Raw genomic sequence first — 27491 nt, 5'->3', positions numbered from 1 at the left:
ATATACCATATAATAATAAAAATTACCATACAATATACCATATAATAATAAAAATAATAAAAGCAAATAAATTAGAGCACCTTCAGAATGAGTGTGTCGGGCGGAGACCAGCATGTTTCCAATATATACCATATAATAATAAAAATTACCATACAATATACCATATAATAATAAAAATTACCATACAATATGCCGTATAATAATGAAAATAATAAAAGCAAATAAATTAGAGCACCTTCAGAATGAGGGTGTCGGGCGGAGACCAGCATGTTTCCAATATATACCATATAATAATAATAATTACCATACAAAATACCAAATAATAATAAAAATAATAAAAGCAAATAAATTAGAGCACCTTCAGAATGAGTGTGTCGGGCGGAGACCAGCATGTTATTAAATACCGCTACTAGCTGGGCACCGCTACTTTGAAATGTAGCGGCCGCTACATGTAGTGCGCTACTGCCCACCCTGAATATACCGTATAATAATAAAAGCATATAAGTTAGAGCACCTTCAGATGGAGTGTGTCGGGCGGAGACTGGCATGAGATGGAGATCACAGAAGTGTTGTTCAGGCGACCACACCAGCCGTTAGAAGGACCGCTCTGGGACAGCCATAGCAACTGTAGTGTCAGCTCCTGCAGTGAAGAGGTCAGCAGACCAGAACTGTCAGCATACTTATATGCATATGAGACTATTGTAATAAAAAATAATTTAATAAACCTTGTAACAACGGCCACAACAACAGTGCAGACGAAACCATGACAAATTATTGGCGACGAATAAATAATTTTTGAAACGTCAGAAGTAGTGGACGATTAATATGCTTTTGCTAGAGCTCAACAACAAGAGACTAGGGCATATTACGAACATTCAACACTTTGAACTTGTTCCTCTGAATGTTCAGATTTTTGAGCTCTTTCATCTGGGCATGCAACGTTATCAGTTTAGTGGTGACCATTGCTAAACATTCGAAAGGGCGTTCATGGTCTATTCTATGTTATTTTTGTAACCGGTACAAAACTATCGTCACATTATTTATAGCATTTTTCGTTTAATCAGCATTGAACTGGAGCATTTCACCTTAATTGTCGTATCCATGAACCAATTTTAAGACCCACAATTATAAACCACAGTTAGAGGCAGGGTAAGGCATGTCTCAGTGACTGGGAGTGTGTGAGGCGATGGAGATGCCGATACGACTCAAGTCACTCAACCGTATGACTCAAGTCGTATGACTCAAGTCACTCTGAGTCATACGACTCAAGTCACTCAACCGTATGACTCAAGTCGTATGACTCAAGTCACTCTGAGTCATACGACTCAAGTTACTCAACGAACTCACGGCCCCATCAGTCGACTAGCCTACTAGTCGAGTCGAGAACAGCGGTGATTGTCACATGAGTCAGATCCCAAGTTAGAACACAAGAGGCATTTGTCCATTGTTTTGAGGGTCAGACTCGTCAAGGTGTCACCAGTGACACGTAAACTTCATCGCGCACGGTAAAGCTTTTTGTCCTGCCAGCTGATAACTGTCGCAGAACTCGTCGCTGACAGCTTCATCATGACCATGTCACTGCTGCACCATGACCATATCACAGCTACACCATGACCATGTCACTGCTGCACCATGACCATATCACAGCTACACCATGACCATATCACTGCTGCACCATGACCATATCGCTGCTGAATCATGACCATATCACTGCTGCACCATGACCATATCACAGCTTCATCATGACCATATCACTGCTGCACCATGACCATATCACAGCTACACCATGACCATATCACTGCTGCACCATGACCATATCGCTGCTGAATCATGACCATATCACTGCTGCACCATGACCATATCACAGCTTCATCATGACCATATCACTGCTGCACCATGACCGCTGCACCATGACCATATCACTGCTGCACCATGACCATATCACAGCTGCACCATGATCATATCACGACCATATCACAGCCGTACCATGACCATTTCATGACCATATCATAGCTGCATCATGATCTTATCACGACCATATCACAGGCGTCCCATGACCATATCATAGTTGCATCATGACTATAACCATGATATCCTTACCGTATGACTACATCATACGAGAGAGCGCTTGACTGGGCTAACAAGGTTCCGTCGTAACGCGTCTTGTAGCCCGCGCCAGTGCGTGTTGTTTGTGTGTTTTTGTTTGTAAACTTTTGCACCGGCTTCGCCGCCCTACCAAGTGACTCAGCTTCACTTAATCCCTCGCCTCTCCCACCCACTCCATCCGTCACTTGAGCCGCGTACCCCAATCGTATCGAATCGCCGGCGCCATAACAATCTTGGATTGATGTGAGGAGGCAGAGGCCGCCATAACTGCTTCACTTATCGCTACAATCTCTTGAAATGTGCATCAAAGTAGCCATAGTGCGCAAATTGCTCGATTTATCGAATCTTCATCTGTTATTTTAAACGTCATGTTTTAATCTGCATAATCTGAATAATTATCATTTTGTTTTTTTAGGCGCAATACAATGATGCAATGCACCGAATGGGAAAGTCATCTATAAGAGAACTAATATCGATGACCTACTGACTTCTTAAATCTATGAGCTATAATGCTCGGTAAATGCGCACAAAAAACTTCCATGGATTAGGAAATCTTTGCCTGGCCAAAGCGATATTCAGAACAGGGACAGGCGAGAGCTCGTGTAACTGTAGACCGACGCTGACCGCGGAGGAGAGAGAAGGAAGATCCTCATAAAGTAATAAAATCGGCGCACGTTTTCAATTAGGGCACGAAACTATAGAAGAATTGAACGGAAGGAAGTTATACGATTCATAAATTTAGTTCCTAAAATTCGAATGCCATTCATGCAGTTAATACAGAGAACTCGAATACCAATAGAATAGAAGTGTCGGTGTTGAAGAAATAGGCCCATGGCCTGTTGCCGATTCTTGTACTTTTCGTGACTTGATTCCACGAGGGATCCAGCCTCTGGAACCCGATCTTTCCATAATTTACGATTGGTTGAGATAGCTGCTGGACTTATTGCCTGGTCCATAATTTGCTAGGCATTTTAAGACTGAACATATGCTCCTGCATAGCTTCGTCTGGACTTATTGCCTGGTCCATAATTTGCTAGGCATTTTAAGACTGAACATATGCTCCTGCATAGCTTCGTCTAGTCTGTTCCTGAAGGCCTTCATACTCGGAGCGTCAACGATACTATCAGGGAGGCCGTTCCATTGATGCAGTTCATATAGGGAACTCGTACGCCATTCATGCAGTTCAGACAGAGAACTTGTATACCATTCATGCAGTTTAATAAGAGAACTCGTGATCAATTCGTGCAGTTCACACAGAGAACTCGTATATAACACTTATGAAGTTAACATACAGAGAATAAAGATACAATTTCCACAGAGAACTCGTATGCTATTAATATAGTTCACAAAGAGAACTCGGGGACAGTTTATACAATTCTTATATGGAACTTATGTATCATTCAAATAGTTCTTGCTGATTTAGAACTTATTTATTCCGTGTACCGCCGCTCTACAAACTTCCGCAGCAGAATACGTGCCACGCCGACCACTCTCATGTTGTGCATAACTTACTTGCCCCCTGCCTTGACCTGTATACAGTGGGGGGAAATAAATATTCGTACACTTGAAAAATCGTATTTTAATGTATGTAAGTACACAAACTTAACAGGAAAAAAGATTTAAATTATGTATAGAGACGCATAGTATTCAAAAATACTATCAAAAGAAATTAAATCTCAATGCAACAAAAAAACAATGCAACATGTTCACTTTTTCGGGTGAAAAAAGTATTCGTACAAAACAATAAATCCGCATTATTTTAATTTAATACTTGGTTGAATACCCTTTATTCAGCTCAACAGATACCAGTCTATTTCTATACGTCTCGACCAATGATTTGCAGATGCTGACTGGTATTTTATACCATTCTTCTTGGCACACCACCTTNGTATTATTCGTGTAGCCTGACGCGTGGGGGTATTATTCGTGTAGCCTGACACGTGGGGGTATTATTCGTGTAGCCTGACACGTGGGGGCATTAGTCGTGTAGCCTGACGTGCGTGGGAGCATTAGTCGTGTAGCCTGACGTGCGTGGGGGCATTAGTCGTGTAGCCTGACGTGCGTGGGGGCATTAGTCGTGTAGCCTGACGTGCGTGGGGGCATTAGTCGTGTAGCCTGACGTGCGTGGGAGCATTAATCGTGTAGCCTGACGTGCGTGAGGGCATAAGTCGTGTAGCCTGACACGTGTGGGTATTATTCGTGTAGCCTGATGCGTGTGGGTATTATTCGTGTAGCCTGACACGTGTGGGCATTAGTCGTGCAGCCTGACGCGTGGGGGCATTATTCGTGTAGCCTGACATGTGTGGGGGCATAAGTCGTGTAGCCTGACGTGTGGGTATTATTCGTGTAGCCTGACACGTGGGGGTATTATTCGTGTAGCCTGACACGTGTGGGGGTATTAGTCGTGTAGCCTGACGCTTGTAGTTACTAATTTGCAGCTGATTTCATTTTGGTTTTGAGTATGTGGGTGCAATTTTGAAAATAAAACCTCAAAACGCACTTATGTACAGGTGTAAATTGCAAGTGTTGCGCACAATGTTAAAACGTTATAAATTATTGAAGTAGAAAATATAATTTATCAAATTTACGTCTTTAGTTAATGTGCTGCTATATTTCATAAATTATTGAAGTAGAAAATTTTAATATAATTTATCAAATTGGCGGCTTTAGATAATGTGCTACTTTATTTCATGGCCAGCGTCATGTAGAAAATATATCCAATTCTGATCAGGTGATATTTATATCATATTTTATTCTTATCTGGAAGCCTCAGGCCTTTCACACGATATACAGCCCTCGAGACCACTGCTTAAATATTCACCGTTTTATAAGTAAATTTTTGTTCACTTCGTCCGAGCTTAAGGCGAGGAGTGAATCAATTCACTATATACAGCAAATGGTGGTGCAATATTGTGTGATTTTAAATAACATCTAATATAACTGTTCCAAATGCGATCCAAACCGCAGAGCTTCCGTAATGAGGTGTGAAACAGCATTAAACACACCTGCTGGTTTTCCAAGTCCAAATTTCGGAGTGACTCCAAAACGAAGCGTGTTGATTCCAATCGATCTTGCAGCTCTGCAGAAATTAGAAAACATAGAAAACAAACATACAAGAATTGCAGAAGAAAATAATTGTTTTTGGCTGCCATTTAACTACAAAATATTTTACGAGGTAAATCTGACAGCAAGTCAGCAATATTAATAAGAAGAATCATGTAACACGCAGTGCCCGGATGGCTCAGTCGGTAGAGCATCAGGCTTTTAACCTGAGGGTCCAGGGTTCGAGTCCCTGTTCGGGCGAGATGGTTTTTAGTAACCAGCGCGCGCCTAACAGTCCCGCTCCAGGTAACTCGGCGCTATCTTGTGGCACACACTGAATGAGCAGAATTTCAAGCTTGAAAGTCTTGTCACGAATAAAGCTTCACTGTACAAATAAATAAAACTAACTCAACAAAAAAAGCCAGTTATATTATTCAGCAATCAGACATATTAAATATAAATCGCAGCTGAGCGAAGACAGTCTTTGGAATTATTTCCTATAATTTACATTCACACTTCACGATTACTGAAGCCTCGATTCAGGAACCACCATAATTGCAGCTCGCCAAATTCAGTTACTGTATTCGAAACTCACCATATGCAGGCATCATTGCCAAAACTCATGATATTCATCTTCATCATCATCCAAATTCACCATATTCAGCAAGCATCATCAAAAATTAACAATATACTGGACTGTTGAAAACTTCCAATACTCAGAAAACATACTTAAAAAATCGTAACATTCGGACAACAAGCCAGTAAACTTGTTCTTTTCAGCAACAATTTTCAAAACCCACTAGTTCTTTCAAGACTTTGTCGAGGGAAATCCAAAAAAGACGTCAGGCGCCTCGCCAAGCTCGTCAATTGCTCGTGGTAGGGAGCGAGCAGCTCGTGAAGTTCTTGGAGTTGCGTCATCAAAACCTGGGCCGCCTGGTCTGCCAGCTCCGACACGTGTCGACGCACAACCACAGGTGCATCCGGGGCTCTGTAGTGTAGAAAAACTAATTCAAAGACCGATTTGCTATACCTATACGCTCTTATAGTTGTCAGACTGCATCATTGTTAAAGGTTAAATACTGCATAAAGATTAAACTGACTGCATATAGGTTAAACGGGGCCCAATAGTGCCTATGCAATCCGACGAGGGTTAAGGTAAAGTGCAACCGTATGATATTAGTATATGTTGGCAGAATTTGTTCTTTTAAGCAGGTTTCATTGAAGACCATAGAATTTATTTTATTGATCTTAAATAAATAAATAAATAAGAGAAATAAAATAAATTCTCTGATCTTCAATGAAACCTCCATATAATATTATATATGTTCTTAATTTGATTAAGAGATAAATGCTAATTTAGAAGAGTCACACCAGCAGGCATACATGCTATCACAAACTCCGCTTGTGCGGACACCGTAATAAAATGAGCCATTAAAAGAATTGTACGAGTTCTAGTAATGGAGTGGAAAGTGTTGCTCAAATGTTTTACGTGAAACGCAACCAGTGCATTAGGAGAATTAAGTCACTCGTCAGTAGAAGGTATAAAAACACTAAGTTTCATCAAAGGAAAACACGTCTCTGTACTTCTGGATCTTCATCATAAGTTATTACTGGGTTTACGATCACACAAAATTAATATTTTTTATCATATATAATTCGTAATTATTAACGAATTAAAAAAATCAGCCCACTATTGTTCTGTGCGTAACTGATGACATCGGCAATCGGATTGCATTCAAAATGAGAGTAATTACGAATAGAAACAATTCTAATTCCCATCACAAAAAGCCATAACATATCACTCGCATGTTCCTCACATGTCTGCTAATATTCGTTGAAGTGAGAGTACAGCCCGCGGTACTCGGTTCGACAGCAGTGATAAGGACTTCGGTAAGGACTTCGGTTGGGAGACATTCTCAGTGATGTCGTCGCTTAGATCCAGCACACGACTCAGCGTATCTACCTGCAGGTCATATATGGCATTAGATCGATCAACATGAATTCGATCAAAGAAAATTTCGTCAAATTCGAGGAAAAGATCCATTCTCAGTGATATCCTCGCTTAGATCCAGCACACGACTCAGCGTATCTACCTGCAGGTCATATGGCATTAGCTCCATCAACATGAATTCGATCAAACAAAATTTCGCCAAATTCGAGGAAAAGATCTATTCTCAGTGATATCGTCGCTTAGATCCAGCACACGACTTAGCGCATCTATCTGCAGGTCATATAGCATTGGATCGATCAACATGAATTTTATCAAACAAAATTTCGTCAAATTCGATCAAAAGATCTATTTTCAACGATGTTGTCGCTTAGATCCAGCACACGACTCAGCGTATCTACCTGCAGGTCAAATGGCATTAGCTCCATCAACATGAATTCGATCAAACAAAATTTCGTCAAATTCGAGGAAAAGATCTATTTGTTGTGGTTCGATTTAAAATTCGTTTATTTATGAACCAAACGTAAAAAATGTGGAAACATACATAGCCTATACTTAGTAATGCTAGGCAGCAATTGAATGGTTGAATAACCCGTGAGTCTCTGAATTTAATATACGAAACAGAAAAAATAATTGATCACAAATTCTGGGAGATGCTGAGCTCAAATGAATGGTTATGCATGCCATAATAAATGAAGGTTTAACTTATTTGCCTATCGACTCCATTGATTGAAGGATTGATTTATCAAATGACAACAAATGTAAAAATATTTAAACTCGAGATCGTTCAACCCACATCCGGTCCGTTATAGTTGTTATTTATTAAATTTTGTCAAAAGGACTTAGAAGTTTAATAAACGCTTACCATACGCGCCTTCCAACGTTGCGAATGTGTTGTCAGCTGCACCAGCACCGTCCGCTCCAGCCAGCTGATTGAACTATTAGATTCAAAAGCGTTTGGATCAACCATCGCGGCTGACAAAGTCATCAGCGGGGTGGCATGGGTGGCATTTTTTTCCATCAGAGACACTTTAAATAAGTTGCTTCCTGGTTGAAGCTTCGTCGTCGAAGAAGAGTTGCCAGGAATGTAAAGTAACGGTTCGTCAGCAGCATCCAACTCGACCCGAACCGTTGGCCCTTCCCTTTCCTCTTCGAAATATAGGCAACAAGAAAGTTGATCTATAAAGCATATGAAATGACTAACTATCAAAGCATGCCAAAGAACGCACCCAGGCAGCGTTACTGACTGATATATCTAGAGTTATTGCTCACCTATCGCGGGTGTATTGCTTAAACATTCACTTTATTGTACTAACTTCTGATGTCTTGTGTACAGAACACTGCTAGCGCTTCGCTCACACGCATTTGACATGTTTTAATAATCCGATCCCTGAGACTAATATTCTTTCCCATCTTTCGTGGCAACTCTGAGATAAATTGCGCCAATCCACAGAAATCCGTAAGTCATGTTGTTGCTTATTTCCATTTGTTTGACAGCTAAAATATGATGGTTTCTGCTTTTTGAGACATCTAAGGCAAAATATTCGCTCAATTGAAACTTGAAACTTCCATCAGGGAAGTACTCGAGTTGAATAAATTCGTAAATCCTTGCTATAATCTTTCACAATTTTAAATAACGTAATAAATAAATTAAAACTTTATACGTTGCAAGTTTGCCAAGTTCAACTTTAATTTCGATACGCAATAAAATTTACTAAATAATTACCTATTGTAGTTTATATGATTATCGTTCATTGAAAAAAAATAATAATAATAGCAGAGCCTTCCACGCTCTCAGAAACTTGAGAGCTCAAGTCTAAATAGTTTGTCTAACATAACTTTCGTTGCAATTATTATTAACAAAATGCGTCACTTAATTTCTTCCAAGAACTAACCTGTACCGATGAGTTGTAGGACGACGTCTGTAACTAATGGGGATCGACACATCTCGAGATGTGAATAAGTTGGAGCTGAATTGGATGATGCGGTTAATACAAGCTCGACCTTGTAACATTTGTTTTCCTCTTTTTCCACCGGCAGCGAAAATCCCACATCCCATCCGTAAATCCCCACCTGAAAATAAATTGACAAAGAGTTGTAGAATTAATAAAAATTTCAACCCATGTCAGTGAAAAAATTCATTATTTAATTTTAAATTCAATAGACAATATTGAAGCCTATAGAGTTGTCCACATATATGCTGAAATATATATATTTGTCCACATGTATGTTGAATGTATTGAACTTATTGATAGTGATGAGGCAAAAATACAAAATTACATAGCACTAGTCACACAAAGCCGATAATTTCGATGTAATTTTCGATATTTTTTTTAAATTTTAAATTAAATTTTATTTAATTTAAAATTTAATTTAAATTAATATTTTTTTATTCGATATAATTTTCTTTCATTCAACCTAGAATATGAAAGAACACGCCAACTTTAATGATACACGGGCCAGCAATGTCATTCGATATAAATTAGTGTACGGCGCCCGAGAACTAACTAGAAGGCTATATTATGAGTGATGCAGTGGCTATAGCTCCTGTTATTGAAAAAATATAACTCAGTACCCACTGCAGTGAGTGACAGTCGAGATATGAATAAGTCGGAGCTGAATTGGATGCAGTTAATACAAGCTGGACCTTGTAACATTTGTTTTCCTCTTTTTCCACCGGCAGCGAAAATTCCACATCCCATCCGTAAATCCCAACCTGAAAATAAATTGACAAAGAGGTATAGAATTAATAAGAATTTCAACCCATTTCAGTGAAAAATTTAATTTGTTCATTTGAATTTAATAGACAATTCTGCAGCCTATAGATTTGTCCACATATATGCTGAAATATATTTATTTTTCCACATATATGTTGAATTTATTGAATTTATTGATAGTGACGAGGCAAAAATTAAAAGTTACAGTGACCTAGGCACATCAAGCCACGGATATGATCTAATTTTCTTTCATCCAACCTGGAATCAAAGTTATAGTGACCTAGGCACATCAAGCCATGGATATGAACTAATTTTCTTCCATTCAACCTGGAATATGAACGAACACACCAACTTTAATGATACATGGGCAAGCAGTGGCATTCGATATGACCAAGTCTACGGCGCCCGAGAACTAGAAGGCTATATAATGAGTGATGCAGTGGCTATAGCTCCTGTTGTTGAAAAAATATAACTCAGTAATCACTGCAGTGAGTGACAGAGATCGCATTTTCTCGTCGACGAAAACTTGAGGTCACGGACGGACAGACAGACGGAAATGGCGAGCACAATAGTGCATTTCTTCCATAAATGAGAAAATGCGCTAAAAAAGGCCGCTACAAAGAAATACATCGCAAAAGCGTGACGACTGGAAGCGATAGACCTTCCACCATAAATGAACATACAGTATCGCGATCTTGCCATAATCATTTGAACTACTTGACACTTAATTCTGTTTCCGACGACAAATTAAAGGCTTATTGTAGATATTTAATTTCAAGCTCCTCTTATAATTTGATGCATATTACAGCAGGAAAATTGGATTATGATTTAGTAAACAAATTCAAAATTATGTGGATTAACAAAGAAATTACTGTATGAATTAATTATTGGATTAACAAATAAAAATTATCGTATGAAAAGCCTACGGTGTAGAAGTAACTTGATGATCTTAGCGATTAAACGATCTAAATATTTGCTTCGTGTTTCTGAGCGGTAGACCAGGTAGATTAAGTTGGTGTTGAATTGCTTGTTCTCAAAATACATTTTGTATTTATCCTGTTCGCCTGGGGCATACGCGTTGTGTACAATGTACCTATGGTCGATTCATTCAGTTAATATTTTTCGTTTTAGTTTGGTGCTCTTGAGAGTAAATAAATATTTGATACGTATACTTCAATCCTCAAGATTCGTTTGGCCGTGTTCAACTGTTTATATATTATGCCCTATGCTCGACATAAATGGTTGTAATTTTCAGTTAGAACTTTTGTGCAATAGTAATTTTATGTTGCCTTATTTTTCCTATTTTATATTATTTGTTTATTACAGAGACCGATTTTATAAAAAAAATCGACAAACAATTGTGTTTTCAAAATCCTTCGTAACTAACATACGCAACAGTAAGTATAATCCAATTTGCAGATTAGATTGGGTGAAAGATCTATACAAGGTTGATGCGAAATATGGACGTATATAATTTATTCAATTAATTCAACACTTGCCATCGCGCTTATCTTACTCGCATAAATTGACTGGCTGCTATACCGCTCGATCTTTCAGGATAACAACTCATGGCCCGCAATTTATTATTCACAGAGTCACTGAAAAGCGTCCTCTGTACTGCTAACTTACCTTATTTAGATACGGTCTATTTATTATTTTCATGCGGCCAATAGTTGCCATTAAGTCAACTTCCTAATTATACTTTCACGCCACCGAAGTCATGAATATAGGGTTCATGCATCCACTGAAATTAGTCTTATCATTTAACAATCTATTTAAATGATACTATTATTTAACAATCCAGTAAATCATAGTTTTATATCGTAATGGAAGGTTAAATCTTTCTTTTATATCTAGAATACCTAGGTTACTAGTTACGTCTATTCTCATAGAATATTGCCGTGGCATGTCGATATCTGCTAAGGTCATCTCCCGTAAATCAAGGCGCCTTGGTGGGAACTTTTGACCGTAACATTCCTCTCATGCCTGTATAATAAATAGATTAATAGCATGATTATTCTGCCACACTTGCATCGGGTTGCGATCATGCACATAAATACAGATGATAGGGACAGATAGTTTTATTGGCCAAATAACATTAATCGGTCAAAATGCCTAATCTAAATAACAATATTCTCTTTAATTATTCGGACGAACCTTCACTTGGCGTCGGCTGCCTCCATGACTCGCTAAACCAAATGTATTGTGGAGCTCCAGGCGAACAAACGGTTTTGTAATCTGCAGAGATGAGAAAAATTTTAATTAGCAGTTGACGCAAACGTACAAAATAATACGTACACTAGGGCACACAAGTGGTACGTATTAAAATTATTGCATCAATTATTCGTTTAAAGTTGCTCTACTCTTAGAAAAAATAAGACAACCGCTCAAATGCTCGTATAGTTTCATAATTTTATGGGGCTCTAGTTATTAAAATCTGAAAATTGTTTTAATCACCACCTATTTTAAGCGCATTTTCTCGTCTATGGAAAAAATGCACTATTGTGCTCGCCATGTCCGTCCGTCTGTCTGTCTGTCCGTCCGTCCGTGACCTCAAGTTTTCGTTGACGAGAAAATGCGCTCTCTGTCACTCACTGCAGTGAGTACTGAGTTATATTTTTTTATAGATATGAAAGTTATTATTAATACATTTACGTTTCAAGACGTATTTACTTTCAGGGCTCATTCTAGTTTTGTGTGACTGATAGTGCATTTTTATTAGGCTCTGAATTTATGCGGTGTCATTAAATTTTGTATTCTGCATATAAATGTTGATTTTTACAATTAATGCGGCTTTCAAAAGACTATTCTAATGTGGTAGTCCTCGGTTTGTGTTTTTCAATTATTGTATTACACAACCTATCAGTAGCTTTGTACTATAGGGTCATATTTTTCAATACATTTGAATTAGTTTTACGTTCTTTCAAGCAGATTCTCCGAAGGCTTCAATTTTTCAATTATTGTATTACACAACCTATCAGTAGCTTTGTACTATAGGGTCATATTATTCAATACATTTGAATTAGTTTTACGTTCTTTCAAACAGCTTCTCCGAAGGCTTCAATTAAGCACCTAAAAACTTCAACAAGATTAGTAATTTCTACATCGTGCGTGGAGACATCACAGCAGGACTGAGGTAAGACGCCTCGCGAGCATCGTTAATTTTCTCTATTAACCAAATAAAGTTACTATGTAAGAAGTATTTTCTTTTGGAAATATTATATATCACAACATTCCATCTGCTATATAGGACCCGTTTCCCATTCGGGTGACCTTCGTGTACATAAACTTCTTGTGAATGCGAACTTACATTCCTCATCAGTTGAACAAATGCCTTCAACGCATGATTCTGCCGAATCAAGCGTTGAAATACTTCTTACATACTTCCATGTATTCATGTATGTAATACATGTAATACAAGAAGTATTTCAGCATGCGTTGAAATACTTCTTACATACTTTCATGTATTCATGTATGTAATACATGTAATACAAGAAGTATTTCAGCATGCGTTGAAATACTTCTTACATACTTTCATGTATTCATGTATGTAATAATCTAATAAATGTAATACAAGAAGTATTTCAGCATGCGTTGAAATATTTCTTGAATCATTCTTAAGAAAATATCGAAGTTGCGTATCAGGTACAAGTAACAGCGAGCTATTCAGCTTCACGCGAACATATCATGGCAAAGGTCACGCAAACTACTACTCCAAAATTGAAGCCCAAAAATTACTCCGAAAAAAATTTCGAAGCTCTAAGTAGGATCTTTATTTATGTTTTCTTATGTCGATTTAAAATCTCATTATTCAATTTATCTCATTACTTGATAATGAGTTTTGATGTATCCCAAACGTTATTAATATATTAAAAATCTCTTTCGGTAAACTAGTAATTTTCGATCTACCAAAACCGGAAAAAATATTTCGACTTGTATGAAAAACGACAATTAAACTTTCAAAACATCTCATTCTCTGGACTGCAATTAAACTTGTTTAAATTTAATAATTCTATCATCCTATAATAATTTTTTTCAACTATGCTGAAATGGTACTTTTTGAAGCCCAGAAACTAAAGGAGATAGATTAAAACTCTTTAAAATTTTGAATTCAGCACACTAAAATTAGCCAAAACCTATGCTACCCCTAAACTATCTGTGCCAAAATGTATTACTTGCACATGCCTCACACGAAAAATTTATTATAATTAACCATTATTATCAAAGATATTCAAGCTACAAGCCGTCTTAAGTTTTGAAATTAAATATTTTCGGCACTAATAATCCAATTATCTGAAATTTAATAATTAATCGTCATATTATTTACGTTGATTAAGGCTTTCCAGTATAATTTCACTGAGACTAATAATTTCAGTACGGAATGAAGCTTCTTTACTGAGTGGATTCTACTGACGACAAATTTATTTCACGAATAGAGCAGATTATTGGAAAATGACCCCTGATAGGCATGCGCCTCCTCTAAAAAATTCAAAGTCTGAATTAAAATTAAAATTTGTAAGATCTGGAGCCAATACCAGAGCTGACCACCCACCTCACCAACGATGAACTTCAAATCAGTTGGTTTCTTAGAAAAACTCAACGCTGTCTCGAAATACTGATCCGTTCCCGATGCCTGTAGGACAAAAATTAAAAATTCCTTGTATATTTTCTAAAACGATTAAATGACAAATTTAGTACTAATATTAAAATTCTGTATTCTGCACCAGCAACCTAACAATGACGGGCAATAATATACTAAAACAATGTTAACAATATACCCGGAAAGTCTGCTAACACCAGCCTTACACCCATTGACCTCCTACATTATCCGAAAAGAGCTACATGAAACCATCGAATTCTCCCAAAAAATTGCATCTCCAGCTGATTCGCAACAGGAACCGAACCGCCACAAGAAAATTTGTCGGAATTTTTAAATTTAACGTAGTATGCACTGTAATTTCCTACTGCAAATGTGCAAATAAAATGTATAAAACTTATTTGTCAAGTACACTATCCTCACTATCCTCACACTAACACTATCCTCACAAAACCCTCATAACCCACACCACGCATACTCACCATCAACTGACACGGGAATTTCATTGATGCCGACACTGAATGCTCAGCCTCAATTTTCTTGATGTAACCACCGATCTTGATGAGCAGAAGGCCAGAAGACGGATAACGAATTGCTTGTTGCTCCTTGGGCCATTCGCTTGGCGAGGTCAAGTTGGCCAGCAACGGAAGAGGCTTCATTGGTATATTATTTTGAAGCGTAATGTCAGTACGCGCAGGATTTTGACCCCTCACATGTATGTCGTAATCACCCAGTGCTAAAAGGTTCATATCGATGAATTTATTCGTATTATTTGCATGAGGAGGTTCCAAAATTTCAAATTCTTCAACCTGACCTGAAGAATCAACGTTACTGTGCCAGTTCTGGTGTCGTTTATGTTGTATCTGTTTTCCAGGCGCAGGCATTCCGTCTGGGTCGTAATTTTTTCTATCGTGATATGAATCCAAACTGCGGTCAAAACGACGTTTTGTGAAAAATTTTTTATTATCAATCGTCAAGTTGGTTACAACACTTTCTTTGTACTGTCCAGAAGATATTTTTCGAAAATTTGAACTGTCACGAACAATCAAACGTCCTAATACATTATTTTCATAGTTTATTATTTGAGTTGGGACGATATTAAAAGTTTCGTTCGTGATTGCCGAATTTGGAGCAAATCTTCTTTTTCTTGCAACATGGAACTTTGTGCTCGGATCAGATGAAAGATCAGCTGAGTTACTTGCGTTCACGAGAGCGTAGTGAATGAGGCTGAATTCTGCTTGCGCATCCGACTCATTTCGTGCGATGGTGAACATACCAACGTAAGAATCCTTCTCAGTCTCCAATACCAATTCTGGAAAAGATAGATAAAATGTTAGGACTGGTAAGGACGTAAAATTAGCTCCATAAACATAATTCCATGACTATAGATTCCTGCATTATTTTGCTCAAATCTGGGCTGGGATTGCAAGTATTAATTCCAGGGATAATCTCGATCATACAACTTAGATTCTTCAATTGAGAAATAACACGGCACCGAATAAGAGAGGTATGTTGCACTCTTGAAAGATAATATTGGATCAGATATGTACAGATATCCTGAACTTCTAAGAACCATGGAGTAACTAACCCGAGTGAGAGGTTAGGTTAGGTTAGGATAGGTTAGGTTAGGACCTGACCTAAACTAACCTAACCTAACCTAATCTAACCCGAGTGAGAGATGACCCAGGATCATATGTTCGGTCTGACCTGAGACGTGCGATGATCCCAGAACTCTGGTGGAGGCTGCCAACTTCAGCCGAGACGTTACGGTTTCGTCAAAAGCTGGCCTGCTCTGGATAACCAATTTTCACAGGTTACGATGAATTGCTAAATTTATCAATTAATTACTATAATCTCTAAATATTTAACATGCGTCAAACAGTCTGGGAGGGCATGACATAATCTTGCAGTTAACTGGCTGGACGCATCGCTTTTTTAATTCATCTAGACTTGAAGATTTGTGGCTCAAATAGCCTTGATATTTATACTATTGCATTGTCTATTATTACGCAAATTCGGTCCATCTCCAGTAGTAACTATTAATTCCTACTGGGTAACTAATGGTTCCCCAGTCATGTACAAACCTGATTAGTTTAAATATTATATCAATGAATATAACATGGAATTGTTTGCCCTCCTAGCTTTGACGTCTTTTCGAAGGCTCAAGGTTCCCAAACATTTCACAAAAGCGATAAGCGAAATACTGCGCGGCGTACAACCGTTTCTGATCAGCAATTTTGTGGACCACTGATGTTTTGTTCTGTTCCACCCCCATCCTCAACAATCCGACTGAAATCATCTTCCTATATAGCAACTTTGTCACGTCAGTCCCCAGTCATTTAACTTCAATGGTACACCAGCCTAACGTATCTCTTATCAGTCTTTGTTCGCCTTTCGTCGGTCATTTGCTATCTTCATCAACCGTACACCAGTCGGACATGTCTCTTAATTATCAGTCTTCGTTCGCTTTTCGTCGGTATTTTGCTATCTTCATCAGCCGTATTCAAGTCAGGCATGTCTCTCATCAGTCTTTATTCGTTTTATGTCGGTCTTTTGCTACTTTACAGCAGTAAAATATAATATATACTATGTGATGCAAGCCTGCCATCATGCTTCAGCCCTCTTATGCAACACGACCAGCCTGCCCCAGCCCTTGTTAGTATCAGCTGTTAGCTCCTATCATCTTGAAATTGTGAATAGATAGGTTTTGTGCCCTATTACTTGTAAATTTAAGTTTTTAATTGTTAGTTTATGATCCTAAATTTGTGATGTCAAACTTGCTTGGGGTTTGTGCAGCCGCAATGTGACGGCCCTGCCGTCTGAGGTGTGCAGGTTGATAGCCGACAGCTCGGCCTCGTAAAGCAGCTTCTGTGAAATCGAGGCGCCGAAGTCGGCCGGAAGTTTACTATCATCGCTTAAAACGTAACTCCTGACGGCTGTTTGGAATTCCAACACGTCACGTCGGTGTTCGTCATCGTCAGCTGGCAAAGGAGAAATTATTCGTATAAATTAAAATCTGAACTAAGATTTTCTGTATAAAATTAAGTGCATGAATGAGAAGGAACAAGCATTAGTTACAAATATCAGAGCCGGTAAACTTTGCACCGAACCTATTATTGAAATTTGATCTGAATTTCAGAGTGCAATATCGTAATTGTAAATGATCGAGATGATCCACATATAAAGTGTGTGAAAATATTTTATGTTCCTTCTAATCAAATTTGACAAACAAATTTATTCCATTAATCAAATTCTCTTTTTATTAATAAAATTCTCTTTCAACGCACAGAAAAATATATGAACTCCAAAAATATTTTTTACCAAAAAGTAAGTCAAATAACCAGTATATCGTTCAAAAGAGGATATATCTTAACCTTAACGAACAATCTTACCGAACTTAACCCGTGCTTGCATTGAGAACTGGCTGGGTGTAATAGCGTCTTGCTCCCGTGGCACAAACTCTTGAGGTTCACCATCGTCGGCGGCAGCGGTCTTAGGAAGCAACTTGACGACTCCATTGAACTCCAGGGCCCATACTTTCAGAAAAAGTTAAGAGATCGTAAGTTCATCAGCCAATCATTGACGGCCTCTCAAGCAAAATCCACCAATCATAGACAAGAAAATAGAGCGTAAGTACTTACGTTCACTTAGCGAGTTTTGAAAGTATGGACCCAGGTCTTGCTCCGTCCACTCGAGTCTCCCTTCAGCCTTCACGTGTAGGCCTGAAGTCTCCATGTATGGCCGCAGCGCCGCGACCTCGAAAGATTCTGATGTGTCGATGAGGCACTCAATGGCCTGCACAGATAATAATTAGCTCTCAATGGCCTGCACAGATAATAATTAGCTCTCAATGGCCTGCACAGAAAATAATTAGCACTCTATGGCCTGCACAGATAATAGTTAGCACTCTATGGCCTGCACAGATAATAGTTAGCACTCTATGGCCTGCACAGATAATAATTAGCTCTCTATGGCCTGCACAGATAATAATTAGCTCTCTATGGCCTGCACAGATAATAATTAGCTCTCTATGGCCTGCACAGATAATAATTCGCTTTTTATGACATAAACAGATTATAATAACGTTTGTGTGTTCACCTGATAGTTGCTTCACGTTTCAATCAGAGCTCTTTTGCAACTGCTAAAAAATATAACTCAGTACTCACTGCAGTGAGTGAAAGAGAGCGCATTTTCTCATCGACGAAAACGTGAAATCACGGACGGACGTACGGACAGTCAGACAGACAGACGGACATGACGAGCACAATAGCGCCTTTTTTCCATAAATGAGAAAATGCGCTAAAAAGATAGTCTTATCATTCATACCCGCGTAATTTATTCATATTCCCTTCATTTGAGGCCAAATTGTCACGTGGTTCAGGAAAAATCTTGCTCCCCCTAGTTAATGTTATTGAGGCTTAGGTATCATCAGGCCACAAGCGGTGGGTTCACCTTCACCGTATCTCGTGAAAATTTCCCGCGATTCCACTTTATTCCTGAAGCAACGCTTGCCCGCTGCACACATGTAAATAACCATTTGTTGAATGAACTATTCAGCAATGTTCATTAATTACTATGGAATATTTTAATTATTTATCTGCAGAGGTGGGCAGTAGGGCGCTACATGTAGCGGCCGCTACATTTTCAGTAGCGGTAGCGGAGCGACATTTAAGCAATTGTAACGGTAGCGGTAGCGCCCGCTACATTTAGAGCATGTAGCGGTAGCAGTTTTCAAAGTAGCGCAACATTTCACGGCGCGACATGCATTTAAGCAATATAATATATAACGGTAGCGGTAGCGCCAGCTACATTTAGAGCATGTATAGCGGTAGCAGTAGCGGCCGCTACATTTCAAAGTAGCGCTGCCCAGCTCTGTTCATCTGAGTGTATCTAGATACCAAATTGAATATCTTCCGTGTATGTCTAGCGATGACTCACCCTGGGGTGACGAGCGACGACTGCCCTGAAGAAGGAGCGCCGCGCTACAAGACGCTGGCCCGCGTACTCCTCCAGCAGGTCGCTTACTTGGGTGCTGCCGCCCCCCTCATCCACGCGGCTCACCAGCCTGCCATGTACATTATCGCTGGCACCCATCATCCATAACCAGCCTGCCTCACAAACCTCACTTGCTCCCATCATCCAAAACCAGCCTGCCTCACAAGCCTCACCTGCTCCCATCAGCCATTATCAGCCTGCCACATTCAGCCTCCCTTCTCCCATCATCCATCACCAGCCCACAACTTTCAGCCTCGCTTCCACCCGTCATCCATCACCAGCCTGCCAAACATTAGCTCTACACTCATTCTTATCTCCTGAAGTGTGCGCAATGATCTAAGTACAATTTGTACCCCAGCTTTCAAAACCTTGGTCGGACATTTTCTCCAGTCACACTATCGCAAATATTAATTAAACTTGCATTAATAATTAACTCATAACTAACCTAAATGAATCAATGAACTTTTATCGACTCTCAACATCGAGACGAAATTTTTCCTCTAATGCTGACCTAATATTTATTGAGCAATTAGTTTACTTGAAAATTTTTCTTCCAACTGCAATTGTTTAATGCCACATTTTCGTTTTTGCGTCACCATCAAAGTGATCATTCCTTCTGACTGCGCAAGCAGCGGCCTGGCCGAATATTGCCTTACGTACACCNAACGAACACATTAAATCTTTCGCAGGGACAACAAATGGCATAAATTGAAGCGAAGATACCGGCAAAGCTCAAGCAGTTTATTGCACTTACGTTACGGAAGTCGTTTATTGTTCGTTATTAACTTCGCCAGTAATCAACTTACCCTAAATAGAAATAGACCATTGTTACTAATGAGTGGAAGGAATTTCCATCAATAAAAATAAAACGAATACTCAATTCTAGAAATAATTCGTACTTATGCACCTCTGAAGTAATTGTATATTTTGGATACTCAATTCAATAAATAATTCCAAGATATAAGCCCTGTCTCTTATACACATCTAGATGTGTATAAGAGACAGATATAACATAATATAATATAATGTATCATAATACAATATAACATATTATAATACAACATAAAATAACATAATATAACATAACATAACATAATATAATATAACATAATACAATACAAATTTACCGGTAAGTATAGCGCCAGTCGGGCAGTTGCTTGTCCGGCATCACCTCGACCCCCACGTCAGGCTGCCGGGGGTCCGGGACTTGCCAGAGCCTGACGACGAGCCCGCCGCTGGGGGCGACCAGAGACGAGGTCGTCACGTGCACGTCCAGCGAGAGACCGGGTGCCAAGTTCCTGCACGTCGATCATTTAATGTATTAAATCAAGAGGGAATTTATTAAATGAACATTTAAATCTACACGTCGATAATTTAGGATGCATTAAATCCAGAGAGAATTTATTAAATGAACATTTAAATCTACACGTCGATTATTTAGGATGCATTGAAGCAAGAGAGAATTTATTAAATGCACATTTAAATCTACACGTCGATCATTTAGGATGCATTGAAGCAAGAGAGAATTTATTAAATGCACATTTAAATCTACACGTCGATCATTTAATGTATTAAAGCAAGAGAGAATTTATTAAATGAACATTTAAATCTAAACGTCGATCATTTAGGATGCATTAAATCGCGAGATTTTTCATTAAATAAATATTTAAATCTACACGTTGATCATTTAATGCATTAAAGCAAGAGGGAATTTATTAAAGGAACATTTAAATCTACACGTCGATCATTTAATGCATTAAAGCAAGAGGGAATTTATTAAAGGAACATTTAAATCTACACGTCGATCATTTAATGCATTAAAGCAAGAGAGAATTCATTAAATGAACATTTAAATCTACACGTCGATCATTTAATGTATTAAAGCAAGAGAGAATTCATTATATAAACATTTAAATCTACACGTCGATCATTTAGGATGCATTAAAGCGAGAGGGAATTTATTAATTGAACATTTAAATCTACACGTCGATCATTTAATGCATTAAAGCGCGAGATTATTCATTAAATAAACATTTAAATCTACACGTCGATCATTTAATGTATTAAAGCAANATACATAAGAGCAAAATGTTTTTCTTTTTACCTTCTACGTATGTATGTGAAGTTTCATGATAATCGGATGATAACTGTAGAAGTTTTTCCGGTGGGTAGCCGGTCCCCTTAAAAGAATTCGCTGCGGTTATCGCCCCAGTAAAGTTTGCGGTCGTCAGAAATTTGATATGAATAGCTCGCTGCCTCTGAATCACGAGATGCATTTCAAACGAATAAATTTCACGAATATACATCTGATTGGTTATGAATTTAAGCACCTCGATATATTATAAGTGTTTGAAAAAACGCGTTATATTTTAATGCAAATTTACGTGGTCTACATACATCCTGTCTCTTATACACATCTAGATGTGTATAAGAGACAGAGCTTGTACTGCTCCTGCCGTCAACACCATCGGTTACACCATCACTTGTTCGACATTTTGTCTACGGATACATTATCCGTCTTCAATGCTATTCGTACGTAAAGTCCTGGTAAGGATAGCTTTCGTCAGCAGGCAGAAGGTTAAGTGTTTGTCTAACATCACCGGTTACATTATCAGTTGTTCAACATTTTGTCTACGGATACATTATCCGTCTTCAATGCTATTCGTACGTAAAGGCCTGGTAAGGAGAGCTATCGTCAGCAGACAGAAGGTTTGTTTGTCTACGGATACATTATCCGTCTTCAATGCTATTCGTACGTAACGGAGTGGGAACGAAAGCTATCAGTAGACAAAAGGTTAAGTATTTATTTACCAGCATATCATCCGTCATTAAATGCTATTCGTACGTAAAGTCCTGATAAAGTGAGCTGGAAATAACAATAAATATCAATGCAAATAATTAACTTATTAACTTAATTAAGTAGTGTGAAGCTCAGTTGTACAGCGGTGTTATAATCATCTGAGATACGAGAGACTTGAAGACACTTTTTTTTACATTAGTAGCTATGCAATTAATGATTGCACGATCCTTTCTTTGTGTTATAACAGAATTATCATCGATGAAGGAAGAATAATTGATGTTTAATAAACAAATAATGGTATAAGTAGAACACATCATGAATAAGTAATAATCCAGCATGGTAAATTTATTCCAGAGGAACAACCTATAAATAAGATAAATTCTATCCTTGAGGTTTGGCTGAGCCCGAAACTTTAGGGTTAAATAATATAAATACAAATATTAACTAAGAATTAAATTTTTTCAAGGAAAGAAACTTCAGAATTACAGCATTGCCTAAAAAATATAACTCAGTACTCACTGCAGTGAGTGACAGAGAGCGCATTTTTCTCGTAGACGAAAACTTGAGGTCACGGACGGACGGACGGACAGACAGACAGACAGACGGACATGGCGAGCACAATAGCGCATTTCTTCCATAAATGAGAAAATGCGCTAAAAAGCACGCACTACGTGTCATCATAGCGTAATTGGCATCGCTCACGCCGATGCAAACGTAACTGGGTAAGAGTATAACTGCAGATAAAATTTCTCTCTCTTCTTTGGTGAAGGGAAAACATGAAATTTCATGCTAATAAAATAAAATGCGTAAAATAACGCTCCGAAAATATCGCTTTTCTAATCTTCAAACTTATAGAGAATGCCATCATGCTATTAAAATGGAATGCGTAAAATATAACTCCGAAAATATCGCTTTTCTAATCTTCAAACTTATAGAGAATGCCAGTTTTACTTGGTTTTGTCCTCCGAAATACTCTCACTGAACTCCTGAATGAGTCAGCGTTCATGTTTGTTGCTATAAGTGTATGTAGTCTTATCCAGTAATTTGGACGTGTAGGTAGGGAACTAGAGAGAGAAGATAATAAATTTTAATCAGAGTAGGGTGAGCGTTGCCAAATTTATCGGTGTAAGCATCTCGAGTTCCAAGTAAGCAAGCGACGATGAATTGGCCTCAGGCGTGAGAGAAACCCACAACAAACTCCTACTTCCTACTCGTGTTTCGCTGGGATACTTTCCTTTCATTTTTAGTACACTGTTAGAAAAATTACCGTTAACGGTATTACCGGCATTTCAGTGGCCGGTCGGCACGTGAAAAGAAACACCGTTTCACCGTTTTTATTTCAATTTAACACAAGAAATCCGTAAAACATCTGATAAAAACGGCGAAACAGGTTATTTTCACGAGGCGACCGGCCACTAAGATGCCGGTGGGACCGTTTTTTCACCGTTTTTTCTAACAGTGTAACCTAACTTTTCAATGGATTGAGCGAGCATTTTAAACGTATGTATTAAGAAATTTCTTAATGAATATGTTTTAAATAAATTTCTTCTTGCTGTCGAAGTTGAAGCATAACTGTAATAAATTCAAAACGAACATTATTCCCTCTGTGCGGTTTTCAAGAGAAGCCGCCCGTCTTAAAAGAATTCGCTGCGGTTAGCGTCTGTGGCTGGTGAAGCTGAGCGCCCCAGTAAAGTTTGCGGTCGTCAGCAATTTGCTTTGAATAGCTCGCTGCCTCTGAATCACGAGATGCATTTCAAACGAATAACTTCACGAATATACATCTGATTGAGTATGAATTTAAGTACCTCAATATATTATAATTGTTAAAAATACGCGGTATATAGTAATATAAATTTACGTGGTCTGCATGCATCCATGAGCATTTAACTTGAGTTTTCTACGTCAAAAGGATTCACCAGCCTGAGCATAACAGGAGACTTTAGAAAGCAATTTATATGAAAACATTGTTTGAGTCAGAATATCGGGGTTATCAGCAGCACTTGACCGTCCCAGCATTCCATCGCCCAGCCCATGGGGCAGCATAAACACACTCATCAAGCGGTCGCTATGTAGGAAACAAACAACGTGAGAAAAGTGCAAACTGAACAGACTCGCGCACGGCGCTAAGTATAGCCTTGGGGTTAACGATTACGAAGAACAACTCTATCATTGAACATCTAATGAAGAACAACTCGGGAATTGACAAAGAAATCTTATGGAGAACACCTCAATCAATAATGAAAACGTCTTATGAAGAACAACTCAGATATTGCCAGAGACATTCTATAATGAACTTTCTGACTCTATATATGAAATTATTCGAGAATGTAACATGTAAATGACAATTTTTTACGAAAGTGATATTGAGAAAATAATAAATAGATTTAAATAATACGTAATAATGCGGTATAATAAGATAGTACCGACCTGAACAGGCATCCAAGAGGTCTTGATGACATAGTGATGATTGCTGTTGATGCTCACACGTCCGTGGATGTGTTGGTTGATGAACTCGTCACCCTCCATCACCTGCATCACCAAACCAGGTTGCGGCGATGACGTAACAACGAATAAAACAGTCATTAAAACTTTATATCGTTACTGGATGTGTTACGATAAAGCGCTTCTCCCTCCATCACCTGCATCACCAAACCAGGTTACGGTGATGACGTAACAACGGATAATACAGTCAATAAAACTTTATATGTTTACTGGATGTGTTCCGATACAGCGCTTCTTCCTCCATTACCTACGCAATCATCACCACCAAAGTTCTAATCCCGAAAATGTAACTGTATAGAGACTGTACCTTAAACTGTAAACCAAGACTGCAACTGCATTTAGACTTTAGATTTGTGGCCAAAGTCTGTAACAGTACTTGTAACCAAAAATAGTAGATGAAATTGAAAACTGTAAGAGTAAGCAAAGGCTGCAACTGTAACCAAAGACTGTAACTGAAACCAAAGACTGTAACTGTAACCAAAGACTGTAACTGTAACCAAAGACTGTAACTGTAACCAAAGACTGTAGCTGTAACCAAAGACTGTAGCTGTAACCAAAGACTGTAACTGTAGCAAAGTCCCTAAAAAAAAAGGTTGTTCTACTGTAGTGACCGTCACGCCTGTACGGTCTGCATGCAGCTATCTCTGCAGACGTAGGTGGTGGCCCGGCCGTTGGCCGACGGGGTCAGAAATAACGGCCGAGCGGCGGAACTTCGAAACGTTCATACCACTACGACTCCGATATAACAACGTCAGAAATCTACGAGTAACGGTCATAACTTCGCTTATTTGTACGGTCATCATTTATTGCTACGGTTGTGACTTAGTCGTAAGGCAGTACGAGAGGCAACAAGGCCTTCAACTAATATAAATACAGACTCGCGCACTGCGCTAAGTATGGCCCTGAGAAGAACGTGAGAAAAGTGCAAACTGAACAGACTCGCGCACTGCGCTAAGTATGGCCCTGAAAAGAACGTGAGAAAAGTGCAAACTGAACAGACGAACGCACAGCGCTAAGTATGGCCTGGGGTTAACGATTACGAAGAACAACTCTATCATTGAACATCTAATGAAGAACAACTCTGATATAGACAACGAAATCTTATGGAGAACACCTCAATCAATAATGAAAACATCTAATGAAGAACAACTCAGATATTGACAGAGACATTCTATAATGAACTTTCTGACTCTATATATGAAATTATTCGGGAATGTAACATGTAAATGACAATTTTTTACGAAAGTGATACCGAGAAAATACTAAATAGATTTAAATAATGCTTAATAATGCGGTATTATAAGATAGTACCGACCTGAACAGGCATCCAAGAGGTCTTGATGACATAGTGATGAATGCTGTTGATGCTCACACGACCGTGGATGTGTTGGTTGATGAACTCGTCACCCTCCATCACCTGCATCACCAAACCAGGTTGCGGTGATGACGTTGTAACAACGAATAATGCAGGCAATAAAACTTTATATCGTTACTGGATGTGTTCCGATACAGCACTTCTTCCTCCATCACCTACACCACCAAACCAGGTTGCGGTGATGACGTAACAACGAATAAAACAGTCAATAAAACTTTATATCGTTACTGGATGTGTTCCGATACAGCACTTCTTCCTCCATCACCTACATCACCAAACCAGGTTACAGTGATGACGTAACAACGAATAATACAGTATATAAAACTTTATATCGTTACTGGATGTGTTACGATACAGCGCTTCTTCCTCCATCACCTACATCACCAAACCAGGTTACAGTGATGACGTAACAACGAATAATAAAGTATATAAAACTTTATATGTTTACTGGATGTGTTACGATACAGCACTTCTTCCTCCATTACCTGCACCATCATCACCACCAAAGATCAAGTCCCAAAAATGTAACTGTAAAGAGACCGTGGACAAAGACTGTAACTGCATTTAGACTTTGAATTCATAGCCAAAGACTGTAACGGTAGTTGTAACCAAAAATAGTAGAATTTAAAAACTGTAAGAGTAAGCAAAGGCTGTAACTGTAACGACAAATTGTAACTGCATTAAGCCTGTAAGTGTTATCGATGACTGAAACTGCAAACAAAGACTGCAAGTGTAACCAAAGACTGCAACTGTAACCAAAGACTGCAACTGTAACCAAAGACTGTAACTGTATCCAAAGACTGCAACTGTAACCAAAGACTGCAACTGTAACCAAAGACTGTGCATGTAACCAAAAATTGAAAATGCAAACAAAGACTGCAACTTCTAACCAAAGACTATAAATGTATTCAACGACTGTAAATGTAACCAAAGACTGCAACTGTAACCAAAGACTGTAAATGCAACCAAAAAACTAAAACTGCATAAAAAGACTGGAACTGTAACCAAAGACTGCAACTGTAACCAAAGTATGCAACTGAAACCAAAGACTATAACTGTAGCTGAAGTCTGTAACTGTAACTGAAGACTGTAACTTCAATTGAAGACTGTAACTGTAACCAAAGACTGCAACTTTAACCAAAGACGGGAACTGTAATCAAAGACTGTAACTGAAGACGATAACTAAAACTAAAGATCGTAACTGTAACCGAAGACTGTAACTATAACCGAAGACTGTAACTGTATTCGAAGACTGAAACTGTAACCAAAGACTGTAACTGTAACCGTAGACTGTAACTGTAACCGAAGACTGTAACTGTAACCGAAGACTGTAACTGTAACCGAAGACTGTAACTGTAACCGAAGACTGTAACTGTAACCGAAGACTGTAACTGTAACCGAAGACTGTA

At 38.5% G+C, this 27491-nt stretch overlaps 1 protein-coding gene and 1 non-coding gene across 2 annotated transcripts; one reads left to right on the top strand and one right to left on the bottom strand.

Annotated features, from left to right (window-relative positions):
- Positions 1 to 5111: 5111 nt before the first annotated feature.
- On the bottom strand, positions 5112 to 15069 carry LOC125179341 (the record flags this gene model as incomplete). Its single annotated transcript, XM_047885033.1, is given in 8 exon segments — positions 5112 to 5185; positions 5949 to 6136; positions 6966 to 7111; positions 7962 to 8245; positions 8992 to 9169; positions 11971 to 12051; positions 14366 to 14446; positions 14893 to 15069. Coding segments are annotated over 8 exon segments (1209 nt in total), but the record flags the coding sequence as incomplete, so codon positions are not given.
- Trnak-uuu lies at positions 5337 to 5409 on the top strand. The gene has a single exon. It is a non-coding gene; the product is annotated as a tRNA-Lys (tRNA).
- Positions 15070 to 27491: the final 12422 nt, after the last annotated feature.

The sequence above is a fragment of the Hyalella azteca genome, unplaced genomic scaffold (genome assembly GCF_000764305.2).
Source record: "Hyalella azteca isolate HAZT.00-mixed unplaced genomic scaffold, Hazt_2.0.2 contig16743, whole genome shotgun sequence".
Classification (NCBI taxonomy): domain Eukaryota; kingdom Metazoa; phylum Arthropoda; class Malacostraca; order Amphipoda; family Hyalellidae; genus Hyalella; species Hyalella azteca.
This window is presented reverse-complemented; position numbering and strand designations above follow the sequence as displayed.